This window comes from Staurois parvus, unplaced genomic scaffold, assembly GCF_062004578.1.
Source record: "Staurois parvus isolate SC_StPar_1 unplaced genomic scaffold, SC_StPar_1.0 ptg000714l, whole genome shotgun sequence".
NCBI lineage: Eukaryota > Metazoa > Chordata > Amphibia > Anura > Ranidae > Staurois > Staurois parvus.
This window is the reverse complement of record NW_028318510.1, coordinates 270119-283838: the sequence shown is the minus strand read 5'-3', so window position 1 is coordinate 283838 and position 13720 is coordinate 270119. Positions and strand designations below refer to the sequence as shown.

The following is a 13720-nucleotide window of genomic DNA, read 5'->3' as shown; positions in this document are numbered from 1 at the left end:
TGAACCAATTTTTACTGATCACTGTATCAGTGTCGCTGGCGACTTCCGATAGAGTTAGCGCCCCTCCCAGATAGCGCCAGATTGCCCGCCAGTACACCAGTAATCCCATTTAACCCCTTGATCCCCCCCCCAGTTAACCCCTTCACTGCCCTGTCACCAGTGTCAATGATCAGTGAACCAATTTTTACTGATCACTGTATCAGTGTCGCTGGCGACTTCCGATAGTGTTAGCGCCCCTCCTAGATAGCGCCAGTTTGCCCGCCAGTACACCAGTAATCCCGTTTAACCCCTTGATCGCCCCCCCCCCCAGTTAACCCCTTCACTGCCCTGTCACCAGTGTCACTGATCAGTGAAGCGATTTTTACGGATCAGTGTTGCTGGCGACTTCCGATAGAGTTAGCGCCCCTCCCAGATAGCGCCAGTTTGCCCGCTAATACACCAGTAGTCCCGTCTAACCCTTTGATCGCCCCCCCCCCAGTTAACCCCTTCACTGCCCTGTCACCAGTGTCACTGATCAGTGAACCAATTTTTACTGATCACTGTATCAGTGTCGCTGGCGACTTCCGATAAGAGTTAGCGCCCCTCCCAGATAGCGCCAGATTGCCCGCCAGTACACCAGTAATCCCATTTAACCCCTTGATCCCCCCCCCCAGTTAACCCCTTCACTGCCCTGTCACCAGTGTCAATGATCAGTGAACCAATTTTTACTGATCACTGTATCAGTGTCGCTGGCGACTTCCGATAGTGTTAGCGCCCCTCCTAGATAGCGCCAGTTTGCCCGCCAGTACACCAGTAATCCCGTTTAACCCCTTGATCGCCCCCCCCCCCCCCAGTTAACCCCTTCACTGCCCTGTCACCAGTGTCACTGATCAGTGAAGCGATTTTTACGGATCAGTGTTGCTGGCGACTTCCGATAGAGTTAGCGCCCCTCCCAGATAGCGCCAGTTTGCCCGCTAATACACCAGTAGTCCCGTTTAACCCCTTGATCGCCCCCCCCCCCAGTTAACCCCTTCACTGCCCTGTCACCAGTGTCACTGATCAGTGAACCAATTTTTACTGATCACTGTATCAGTGTCGCTGGCGACTTCCGATAGAGTTAGCGCCCCTCCCAGATAGCGCCAGATTGCCCGCCAGTACACCAGTAATCCCGTTTAACCCCTTGATCCCCCCCCAGTTAACCCCTTCACTGCCCTGTCACCAGTGTCACTGATCAGTGAACCAATTTTTACCGATCACTGTATCAGTGTCGCTGGAGACTTCCGATAGTGTTAGCGCCCCTCCTAGATAGCGCCAGTTTGCCCGCCAGTACACCAGTAATCCCGTTTAACCCCTTGATCGCCCCCCTCCCCCCCAGTTAACCCCTTCACTGCCCTGTCACCAGTGTCACTGATCAGTGAAGCGATTTTTACTGATCAGTGTTGCTGGCGACTTCCGATAGAGTTAGCGCCCCTCCCAGATAGCGCCAGTTTGCCCGCTAATACACCAGTAGTCCCGTTTAACCCCTTGATCGCCCTCCCCCCAGTTAACCCCTTCATTGCCCTGTCACCAGTGTCACTGATCAGTGAACCAATTTTTACTGATCACTGTATCAGTGTCGCTGGCGACTTCCGATAGTGTTAGCGCCCCTCCTAGATAGCGCCAGTTTGCCCGCCAGTACACCAGTAATCCCGTTTAACCCCTTGATCGCCCCCCTCCCCCCCAGTTAACCCCTTCACTGCCCTGTCACCAGTGTCACTGATCAGTGAAGCGATTTTTACTGATCAGTGTTGCTGGCGACTTCCGATAGAGTTAGCGCCCCTCCCAGATAGCGCCAGTTTGCCCGCTAATACACCAGTAGTCCCGTTTAACCCCTTGATCGCCCCCCCCAGTTAACCCCTTCACTGCCCTGTCACCAGTGTCACTGATCAGTGAACCAATTTTTACTGATCACTGTATCAGTGTCGCTGGCGACTTCCGATAGAGTTAGCGCCCCTCCCAGATAGCTCCAGATTGCCCGCCAGTACACCAGTAATCCCGTTTAACCCCTTGATCCCCCCCCCAGTTAACCCCTTCACTGCCCTGTCACCAGTGTCACTGATCAGTGAACCAATTTTTACCGATCACTGTATCAGTGTCGCTGGCGACTTCCGATAGTGTTAGCGCCCCTCCCAGATAGCGCCAGATTGCCCGCTAGTACACCAGTAATCCCATTTAACCCCTTAATCTCCCCCCCCCCAGTTAACCCTTCACTGCCCTGTCACCAGTGTCACTGATCAGTGAACCGATTTTTACTGATCACTGTATCATTGTTGCTGGCGACTTCCGATAGTGTTAGCGCCCCTCCAGATAGCGCCAGATTGCCCGCCAGTACACCAGTAATCCCGTTTAACCCCTTGATCGCCCCCCCCCTAGTTGACCCCTTCACTGCCCTGTCACCAGTGTCACTGATCAGTGAACCAATTTTTACTGATCACTGTATCAGTGTCGCTGGCGACTTCCGATAGTGTTAGCGCCTCTCCCAGATAGCGCCAGATTGCCCGCCAGTACACTAGTAATCCCATTTAACCCCTTAATCTCCCCCCCCCAGTTAACCCCTTCACTGCCCTGTCACCAGTGTCACTGATCAGTGAACCAATTTTTACTGATCACTGTATCAGTGTCGCTGGCGACTTCCGATAGTGTTAGCACCCCTCCCAGATAGCGCCAGATTGCTCGCTAATACACCAATATTCCCGTCTAACCCTTGATGGCCCCCCCTCCCCGTGTTGACCCCTTCACTGCCCTGTCACCAGTGTCATTGATCAGTTTACAGATTTTTACTGATCACTGTATCAGTGTCGCTGGCGACTTCCAATAGTGTTAGCGCCCCTCCCAGATAGCGCCAGTTTGCCCGCTAGTGCACCAGAAATCCCATTTAACCCCTTAATCGCCCCCCCCCCCCCAGTTAACCTCTTCACTGCCCTGTCATCAGTGTCATTGATCAGTTTACAGATTTTTACTGATCACTGTATTAGTGTCACTGGTGACTTCCGATAGTGTTAGCGCCCCTCCTAGATAGCGCCACTTTGCCCGCTAATGCACGGTATTTTTTTACCAAAAACATGTAGCAGAATACATTTTGGCTTAAATTTATGACTAACTTTGAGTTTACGATATATTTTTTATAGCTGAAAGTAGAAAATATTGCTTTTTTCAAAATTTTTCGTGGTTTTTTGTTTATAGCGCAAAAAATAAAAAGCGCACAGGTGATCAAATACCACCAAAAAGAAAGCTCTATTTGTGTGAAAAAAGGACGTAAATTTCGTTTGGGTACAGCATTGCATGACCACGCAATTATCATTTGAATTAGTGTAGCGCTGTATAGCAAAAAAAAAGCCATAAATTACAGTATCTATACCATAGTTTGTAGACGCTATAACTTTCACACAAAGCAATCAATATACACTTATTGGGAATTTTATTTACCAAAAACATGTAGCAGAATACATTTTGGCTTAAATTTATGACTAACTTTGAGTTTACGATATATTTTTTTATAGCTGAAAGTAGAAAATATTGTTTTTTTTTCAAAAGTTTTGTGGTTTTTTTGTTTATAGCGCAAAAAATAAAAAGCGCACAGGTGATAAAAATACCACCAAAAGAAAGCTCTATTTTGTGTGAAAAAAAGGACGTAAATTTCGTTTGGGTACAGCATTGCATGACCGCGCAATTATCATTTGAATTAGTGCAGCGCCAAACAGCAAAAAAAGCCTGGTCATTAAGGAGGGTAAATCCTCTGGGGCTCAAGTGGTTAAAAATAGAAAAACGGAAATAGCACATTGACATAAGTATTCAGACACTTTACAACAACACTTGACATTTTAGCTCAGGTGCCTCCCATTTCTCATGATCATTGCTGAGATGTTTCTACACCTTGGTTGGAGTCCACCTGTGGTAAATTAAATTGATTAGACATAATTTTGAAAGGCACACGCCTCTCTATAGTGGTTTAACTCCAAGCAGCTTTCATGTGTTTTGCACCAAGGAGAGGCTTCCATCTAGCCCCTCTGTCATAAAGCCCAGATTGGTGGAGGGCTGCAGTGATGGTTGTCCTTCTGGAACTTTGTCGCATCTTCACACAGGATCTCTGTAGGTCAGAGTGTCAAGTTCTTTTATTTTTTTTCTTCAAGCCAAACAACTTTTATTGTCAAGGAAATTGAAAAGTGGAAACAGTGCATACAGAATCTTGAAAACATGAAAATACAATCAGAATTATATGTAGTGTTACAACTTGGATGCACAGATCCTGTGACATATAAAAGACCAGAAGCATTAACCAGACAGAGCATGAAATATAAGGATCCGGGACCACCTTGACAATACATAACATAAAAACCAAGTCCAAAAACAAGTAATTGGTTCACCTGAGACACCATGAAAAGGACTACGTGGAGCACCTCCTGAGGGAGGTATGGGATCATCTGTCATATAATAACGTATCACACCTGCAAGAGCCTATCTACTAACAATTGGAGAAGGGGCAAGCACAGGAACATCTAGCCAGCCCTGCCACACAAGCTGAAATTGCGGTGAGCATTACGATGCTGATATGTGAGTTTTTCCCGTAGGAGTAGTGAGTTGACATAGTCTATCCATTGCTTTTTAGTTGGTGGGACCGAAGACCGCCATTGCCTTGCAATTAATTTTCTAGCCAGATATAGAAGCCTAGATACCATAATATACATTCCGGGTTGTAACATCTCCTCATCCAAAGCTCCCATCAGACAAGGTAAGGGATCCTGGGAAACAGTATACTGTGATACTAGGGAAATGATCTGAAAGACCTCCCTCCAGTATCTGTACAGCTTTAGGACATCGCGACTAGCATTTGGAAGAGTCCTGGTTGTGCCAAACGTATTCCACTTGAGAATTATGGAGGCCACTGTGCTCTTGGGAAACATTCAGTGCAGCAGACTTCTTTTGTAGCCTTCACCAGATTTGTGCTTTGCAATAATCCTATCTTTGAGCTCTGCAGATAGTTCCTTTCGACCTCATGGCTTTTGTTCAGATACAGTATGCATTGTCAGCTAGGAGGATTTTTATAGAGTTGTGCGCCTTTCCAAATCATGTCTAATCAAATTTAGTCTACAAGAACTTCAGTCAAGGTACAGAAACATCTCAGGAATGATCAAGAGAAATGGCAGGCACCTGAGCTAAAATTTCAAGTGTTGATGCAAAGGGTCTGAAAACTTTGGATATTTTGTTTTTTTATTTTTAATAAATTCACAGACATTTCGAAAATTCAGTTTCTGCTTTGTCATTATGGGGTACGGAGTGTAGATTAATGAGAGAAAAATAAATCTGAACAATTGTAGTATCAGGCTGCGACATAACAAAATTGAAAAAAGTGAAGGGGGTCTGAATACTTTCTGTATATATATACTGTATATATATTATTTGATAGCAGAAGTGTTCAATCACTTGAGCTTGTCATTGTTATATTGGTGCAGCCTCCCCTTTCACTGAGAGCTAAGTGTGCTGTTATTCAAATGTAGTCTCTCCCTCTCAGAGCAGAAGTGTCAACTACACCACAGAGACTGTTCTGTCTCCTGTCTCATCTAGTTTTCTTTTATAAAATCCTGATAACACCATTATTGCTTGACATACATGGATCACGTCTGTACAACTTCCCTGTACGGTTTTCCTTATTGATCAGTGTATTCTGATGACAGGGAAATCCCCTCTGCTGTCACAATACAATAACTCAGCAGCAAGGATTCCCCCAGCCACATCGAGTGTGTGGATGGGGGAATCAGGTCATTTTTTTTTTGTTCGTTAAACCTGCCAGTTGAGTGAAAAAAAAAATTGACTAATGTATGGACTGCATTGTTATGACAGAACCTATTACATGCACATAGCTGTGGCAGAAGATAAGACTCTCAGTGAGGTTCTTACAGAGCAACAGTCATGTCTGAGAAAAAAGCTGCAGTTCTGTACCAAGTCAAGCATACAGTAGATATTTAGATTATTACAAAGGTTTTGACTTCACATCTATTGGTTTATCTTAGGATACCAAGACATCTTATTTGAAAATATTCAAATTACTCATATTCTAACAAAAATAAAAAAAATAAACCTGGATATTCGATAAATTTTAATGTAAATGCAGATATGTTTGTTGTAAGTCTAACATAGAGAAAGTTTTCCAAATGTGTTAAATGTCTTAAAAAAAATGTGTCACTGTTTATAAGTGTTGGCTTATGTACATGAGAGCACACATATTTAATTACTACATACAGATGCCATGCTCTCTGCTTAGTAATGTAGCACAATGAATGTACAGTTCAAACACAGTTCCCCCATTTCAGTACAAGTCAGGCGGACTGCAACAAATAGACCCGGTGGTTAAACTTTACATAAAAGTTTCATGTTTACACTAAACTTAACATATAATCTAGTTTGTTGGACAACAGAGTGAAGCAGGAACAGATGTCAGACAGAAATGATGGAACCCATAGTAAAACAGATGGGTTAAAATTATTTCAAAAGAATTCAAATGTGCAAAGATATAAGATTCACACTTGGGCAATTATAAAATAATTAAATTTTTTCTCAGCAGAGGCAAAATAATCATTGCAATAATCACGTGTGGAAGCTGCACTATTTCAGACACTTCTATTGACTGATGCAGCAAGATAAGACTCATATTTCAAGCAGCTTACCATAATTCCAGGCCATCTTCCAGGAGGTAGATATGTGGTGGCTGGGACACGTCTGTACTCAGCTGAATTACAGGAAGCAGGAATGGATATAAATTCTGGCTGTCTCCACCTAAGCCCTGTTCCCAAAATCAAATAAAAGCATTAAACCGCTGCCTGGACGCGCTGTTCACTGTTTATGTATATATGTGTGGGCTTTATTTCCATACTTGATTGTATCATGAAAAATTAACCTTGCCATATCAATATATACAGTATTTCTGACAATATTGTATTTGCATAAATTTACAAATTGGAAGATGTACTACTTAATACCATAGGGATTGTAGAGTTTAGTAACCCATGTAATTTATATGGGCACTGAACTCCTCACTGAATTTAATATATTTGTATTTTCCATGGGAGATACAGTACTTTACCTGATTATTATAGTGGATCACGTGATTTTAAAATGTATGTAATCCCTAACAATTAACTTTTCTTAAAGTGGAGCGCCACCCAAAAAGGGAAGTTCCGTTTTAAGGACTGCTCCCCCGCTCCCCATTAAGGATTGATACCTTTGGGGGGCGAGGGGGGGAGTGGGTACCCCAATTTGACAGGTACCCGCTCCCACCTCTGGTCCGATCGCCTAGGCGATCGGAAGCGGAAGGTGTCCTCCCTTCCTGTAGTCTTTTGGGACATCCATGTGCAGTGGGTACCCGGCTGTGAAGCCACAAGCTATCACAGCCGGGTGCCCACACTGAATATGCCGGCCTCCTGGAATACAGGACGGCCGGTGAAACGGGCTGCGGGGACACACCACGGGACCGAGGGACAGGTAAGTGGCTGTTTTTAAAAGTCAGCAGCTAGTTTTTGTAGCTGCTGACTTTTATTTTTTGACAGAGTGAGTGGAACTCCACTTTAATTGCTCCCTTTGGGGCTGTTAAATATACCATTAAAACATTTTAAGTGTTTGACAAGAGCAAAAAATAAATACCTACTGATCCTGCCAGAAATCCAGGGAGATCCTATCCTGCATTGAGCTGACAATGCTGTTCTGAAATCTTAAAATATCAGCTCTGCAGCATTCACAGTCTATGGACTGCAGAAAATAATATATCCCCTATGTGCTAGAGAAGAAAGAGGAGTGTTGTTTTCTAGTTCTAACACTCTTTTTGCCATAGGGTGATATTGTATGTGTGTGTGTATATATACATATATATACATATATATATACACATACATACACACACACACACACACACACACAACAAGGAGTGTATCAGGTGCAAATAAAAGAAACAAAGACTAGTTTAGTACTACCACAATTTGTAAGCCTAGGTTCACACATATGCAGTTTGAAGGATAAGGTCACCTTTCATAACATGTTATTTGTTACACCAATATTCAGGGTGTAACATGTTATGATCAGACCTCCCCCCTCCCCCACTTTGACAGCTAGCAGGGGATCTTCTCCCCCTTCACTGGCTGTCAGGTTCCGCCCGGACGTGTCATTCATTCACAGTGTTCTGTGAATGAGAGACTACAAGCCCCAACAGCCTTAGCGGCTGTCAGCTTGTAGTCTTCAATTATCTACCACAACTCTGTGGAGCTCCCTGGTAGTTCATTCATTCTCCTTGTCAGTATATCTGCTTGCTCGAATATCCCGTATGGGTAAGCAGATATACTGACAGGTGTGCAATGCTGATAGCTGGTGCAATGCTTTACAGGCTCCTGAAGACAAAAAAATAAATGCAAATTTTTTTTGCCTGCAAAAAAAATGTGCATTTATTATTTTTTACTAAAAGGTAAACTTATCCCTTAAAATCACAGTTTCGGAGTGCGAATCAGTTGCATTTTTGTGTAAACAGCACTGCATTTAATGCATTTTACAGCACAGCCTCTCTCTCAATCTCCTCTGCCACGGAATAGCAATCAAACACCCTACAATCTACACTCTTCCAAGACAAATCAATGAAAAACACATTGTATTCTGACACTTCCCATTCAACTCTACAGATCGCACAGTCCCAAACTCGCACAGGACCCTTTTTCTGAAACGCAGTGCAATTCAACTGAATCTATCTGAAGGTCCTTAATAGGAACACATTCAACTTTACTCGTCATGAAAATTTGCACTTTGAAATCACATCACAAAACGCACATGTGTGAACCGAGGTATGATAAATCACCTGAAAATAAATTGTGTGAAGTATTTATTTAAAGATAACATCAACCGCTGCAGTCATTTACCTTTACCAGATGAACTAGTGTAGTTAGTATAGCACATCGTAGCATATTGTGCTCTTCACTCTGTTTCCAGAGCAGAGGTAAGTACTGGACTAGGCAACCAACGAAGGGCCGAATCTGGATTTAAATTGGGAAAGATGTTGTTATAAATGGGGTCAACAATACACAATGCTGAATACAAACCTTGCAAGTCAAACCAAGGACTAAATTGTGTTATAATTTACATTTACATAAAGACACTTCTGCATTTTTCAAGTGAACCTGTCATCAAAAAATAAGGGGGTGAAAACTGACCAATGATTCAGAGATTCTGTAAGGGGAAAAAAAAGATGCGGTTATAATGTGCAGGCACCTAGAAGTGCACATACCTCCAGAAGTCTCCAAAAGCCTGTAGATAGAAGTACACCTAGAAGAGCACATACCTCCAGCACCTGAAAGTACACTTACAGGTAAGGCCAAAAATATTGTCACCCCTGCATTTCTGTCAGATAATGCACCACTTTGCCCAGAAAAGTGTTGCAATTACAAATGTTTAGAAATTATCATGTTTCTTTTGTTTGCATTGGTATGACACAAAAAAGTGGAGAATCAAAAAGCCAAATCTGACACATTCCACGCAAAATTCAAAAAATGGACTGGACAAAATTATTGGCACCCTCAATTTATTATTTGGTATTTTGAGATCTCTCCACAGGTACTCTATAGGGTTAGATCTGGACTCACTGCTGGCCAGTTCAGTACTCTCCAGAGCTTTGTCTGAAACCATTTGTGGGTGCTTTTTGATCTGTGCTTTGGGTCATTGTCCTGCTGTAAGACCCAACTTTCTGACACTGGGCCCTACATTGCACCCCAGAATTCTTTGGAAGTCTTCAGACTTCATAATGCCATATACACGGTCCAGACATCCAGTGCCTGAAGCAGCAAAGCAAGCCCAAAACATCAGTGAACCTTCACCATGTTTGACTGCAGGGACTGTGTTCTTTTCTTTAACCACTTCCCGACCGGCCGTTGCATATAAACGGCCGGACGGTGGCAGTGCAGGGTCAGGTGGCCGTTTATAAACGGCCTCCCCGCACCCTGCTTGTGCGCACTCCCTGGGAGAGCGCAGCACCGCGATCCGGTGCCCGCTGTGTCCTCCGGACACAGTGAAACACCGATCGTCGGACGGGACCTCTGTACGAGGTCCCGATCATGTGATCACTGATTGGCCAATCAGTGATCACATGCAAAGTAGTAAGCAAGATGTCACTTGTGACATCATTGCTTACTACGTGTGAAATCTGTGAATGATCACAGAGGTCACATGGTACAAGGCTATTCACAACAGGCTTGTACCATGTGACAAGCTGTGACCAATCACAGCTCATTCAGTACTTCTCAATGAGTGCAAGAATGCACACAGAGAGAAAGAGAAATGATTGCTTTTACATCCTATATGGGTGTAAAAGCAATGTGTAAAAAAAAAAAAAAATCTTCATCACCCTCCACAAGTAGTACAGTGTCACCATGGTGACACTGTACTGCTAGGGTGACAGTATGTAAAAAAAAAAATAAACATAAAAAATAATAATATAAAAAATAAAATAAAAATGTAAAAAAAAATGTTTAAAAATTATAATTTTTGTTATAAACTAATTTGGATTTTTTTTTTGTACTAAAAAGATAACGGAATAAATTTTGGCAAAGATTTATGATGAAATATTATTTATTTGCAAAATTTTATTAAAAAAACACTTTTTTTCAAAATTTTTGGACTTTTTCATTTACATAGCAAAAAAAATAAAAATCCCAGTGGTGAATAAATACCACCAAAATAAAGCTTTTTCTGTCTCAAAAAAATGGTAAAAAATTCCTTTGGGTACAGTGTTGCATGACCGCGCAATTGTCATTCAAAGTGTGATAGCGCTGAAAGCTGAAAATTGCCCTGGTCAGGAAGGGGGTAAAAGTGTCTGGTCTTGAAGTGGTTAAAGGCCTCATTGCTTTTTCTGAAAACAGCAGAATGATGGGCTTTACCAAAAATGTAATTTTGCTTTGTCTGTCCACAGCACATTCTCCCAAAAGGATTTTGGCTTCCTCAGGTGAGTTCTGGCAAACTCCAATCTGGCTTTTATATGTTTCTTTGTCAGCAGTGGGGTCCTCCTGGATCTCCTACACTATCGTCCCTTTTCATTCAGATGGCAACATATAGTGCGAGCTGACACAGTTGTACCCTGTGCCTAAAGGTCAGGTTGAATTTGTCTGGATGTTGACCAATGATCTTTATCCACCATGCAAACAATTCTTCATTGCAATCTTTGATCAATTTTTCTCTTTCGTCCATGTCCAGGAAGGTTAGCTACAGTGCCATGGGCTGTAAACTTCTTAACAATGCTGTGCTCAGCGTACACAGGAACATTAAGATCTCTGGAGATGGACTTGTAACCTTGATATTGTCCATGCTTTTCTACAATTTGTGTTCTCAAATCCTCAGACAATTCTTTGCTGCTCTTTTTCTTCTCCATGCTCCATGTGGCACACAGAGACACACAACAGAAAGGTTGAGTCAGTTTTTCATCATTTTAACTGGTTGCGTGGGTGATTTCTATATTGTTAGCATCTGTTAATTGATACAAGTGAGTTTAATTACAAATTACAGGAGCAACACAAACTTGGAATGCAATTATTTCTTACAATTTTGAGAAGATGCCAATAATTTTGTCAATTCCATATTTGGGGTTTTGCGTGGAATGTGTCAGATTTGGCTTTTTGTTTCTCCACTTTTTTGTGTCAAACCAATACAAACAAAAGAAATAAACATGAGAATGCCTAAACATTTGTAACTGCAATAATTTTCTGGGTGAGGTGGTGCATTATCTGACAGAAATGCAGAGGTGTCAATATTTTCGGCCATGACTGTACCTCCAACATCTAGAAGTGCACATACCCCCAGCAGTCTCCAAAAGCCTGCAGATTAAAGTGCACCTAGAAGGGCTCATAATTCCAGCACTTAGAAGTCTACATGCCTCCAGCAATCTCCAAATACCTGCAGTCATAGGACCAATATTCATTCTGACAAAAAAGTTCTGATACCTCCTGGTAGTGTTACAGCTTGCTGCTTCTGGCCCATCACTATGATGGGATGCCTCATTGTTCTATAAGAGTACGGTAGGAAAAGGTATGCAAGTTTTCGTGCTATCAGAGAAGTTCCAGAGCTTTCCTTGTCACAACAGCCTAGCATTCAGCACTGACTGCTGAATTATGGAGGCTGCTGCAGGTATGTGCACCTCTAGGTACCTATACTTTTTACCTGCACCATTTTATTTTCTAAGCCATCATACTCATCAGTTGAATTCACTATTTACTCAGTCAATGTCCAGGGACAAGATGGTGTTTAGGATGAACATGGTACCATATGAACTGGTAAGTTACTAAAAAAAGGTATTAGCAACTCCTGAGTTTCTAATAATTAATAGTTTCAGTTAAATAAAGAAGGTGTTCACATTTCAAAAGTCTTTTCTTAGTTTAAGATAGCGGGCAATCCAATTCTTCATGAAAAAGTGTAAACTAATTTTTATCATGGCAGGTTCACTTAAAACACAAAGCATGCACAACATTGCTTCCATCACAGACTTATAACTGCTTTCCCTTATTCTAAAATGAGAAGACTCCTTGGTTTTACTATGGAAGTGGTTATATAAAAATACTTCTGGTTATTGAAGGTAGCAGTATACTGACATATGTTTTTGGAAGTTGAGTTTGACCCCTATCACCACAACCCTACAGGTGTATTGATTAGTTCCTCTCAAAACCATATTTTGCACAACCCATGCCCTCCTTATCCTGCACTTGGGAGAGTTTAAAGTATTACTAAACCCACAACAGTAAAATCAGTCTGTATATGCAGTAAAGCATGCTTGTTATACTCACTGTGGAACCTAAGGGGTTAATCCTCTGCATTGTGTAAAAAGGCTGTTTGATCCTGACTTCTCTGCTCTTCATCTTGTTCAAATGTCCACATCTTATCTCCTGATAAGACAGGCTAAACCTTAGCTATTCTGCACATGCTCAGTTTACTGTGTATTGCTAGAGAAGTTAATTTTTTTCTTGGGAGAGTGCATATGATCAGCACAGGGCCAATCAGTACTGTCTAGACAGAGGTCAGTAGATGTGCATCCTCCTAGAGCAGAAAGAAAACTCCTCCTACAAGCTTTAACCAGTGCTCTGCTGAACACTGATAGAAGTCACAAGACTGCTGCAATTGCTGATGAGAAAAGGTCTTTAGCAGTTTATATTTACTAAAATAGTTGCACTTCCATGTTCTGTACTGTGGGAGACCAGATATAGTGAATGCAGGGTCCTGGGTTTAGTAACACTTTAAGAGGCCTACAACAGGTGCAGACACGTTATATAAAATGAATACAATAGAAAATGTAGCGCTACTCCTTTAGGTACATACACACATATATATATAACAAATTAATTAGTGATGTGTAAACTCAAAATTACATCAAAAAATTTTTTGTAGCCCTGAGGAAGTCACATGACACTGTGACGCAACACGTCGGCCTGACGTAGTGACGTATTTCCGGCGTGGTGGCCATCTTGGTACACCTGTACACCCCTACATACATGCCCTCATCCGGAAGCATGAGGTTTTGAATTGGATACGGCTGCCACGTGAGTGAGGATGTTTTTGTTATCTGTCCCTACTTCATAAATAAAATATACTGCACTATGGGAGGATCTATTTTATGTCTCATTTGAGAGATTGATGCTGCAACTTATCTGGAGAGGAGCCATTGGTGGAGTACTAATTTCTGAGAGATTTGGGTGCG

The 13720-nt window shown here is 42.2% G+C and overlaps 1 protein-coding gene across 1 annotated transcript in view; it reads right to left on the bottom strand.

The window, feature by feature from the left end:
* Positions 1-13720, bottom strand: part of IPO11 (importin 11) — a 661807-nt gene that overhangs the window by 378539 nt on the left and 269548 nt on the right. The window contains exons 20-21 of the mRNA XM_089653447.1: positions 8910-9023; positions 6681-6796 (exon numbers count right to left, since the gene is read on the bottom strand). Of these exons, the coding sequence (XP_089509573.1) occupies positions 6681-6796; positions 8910-9023 (230 nt within the window). The remainder of the gene's footprint in view (positions 1-6680; positions 6797-8909; positions 9024-13720) is intronic.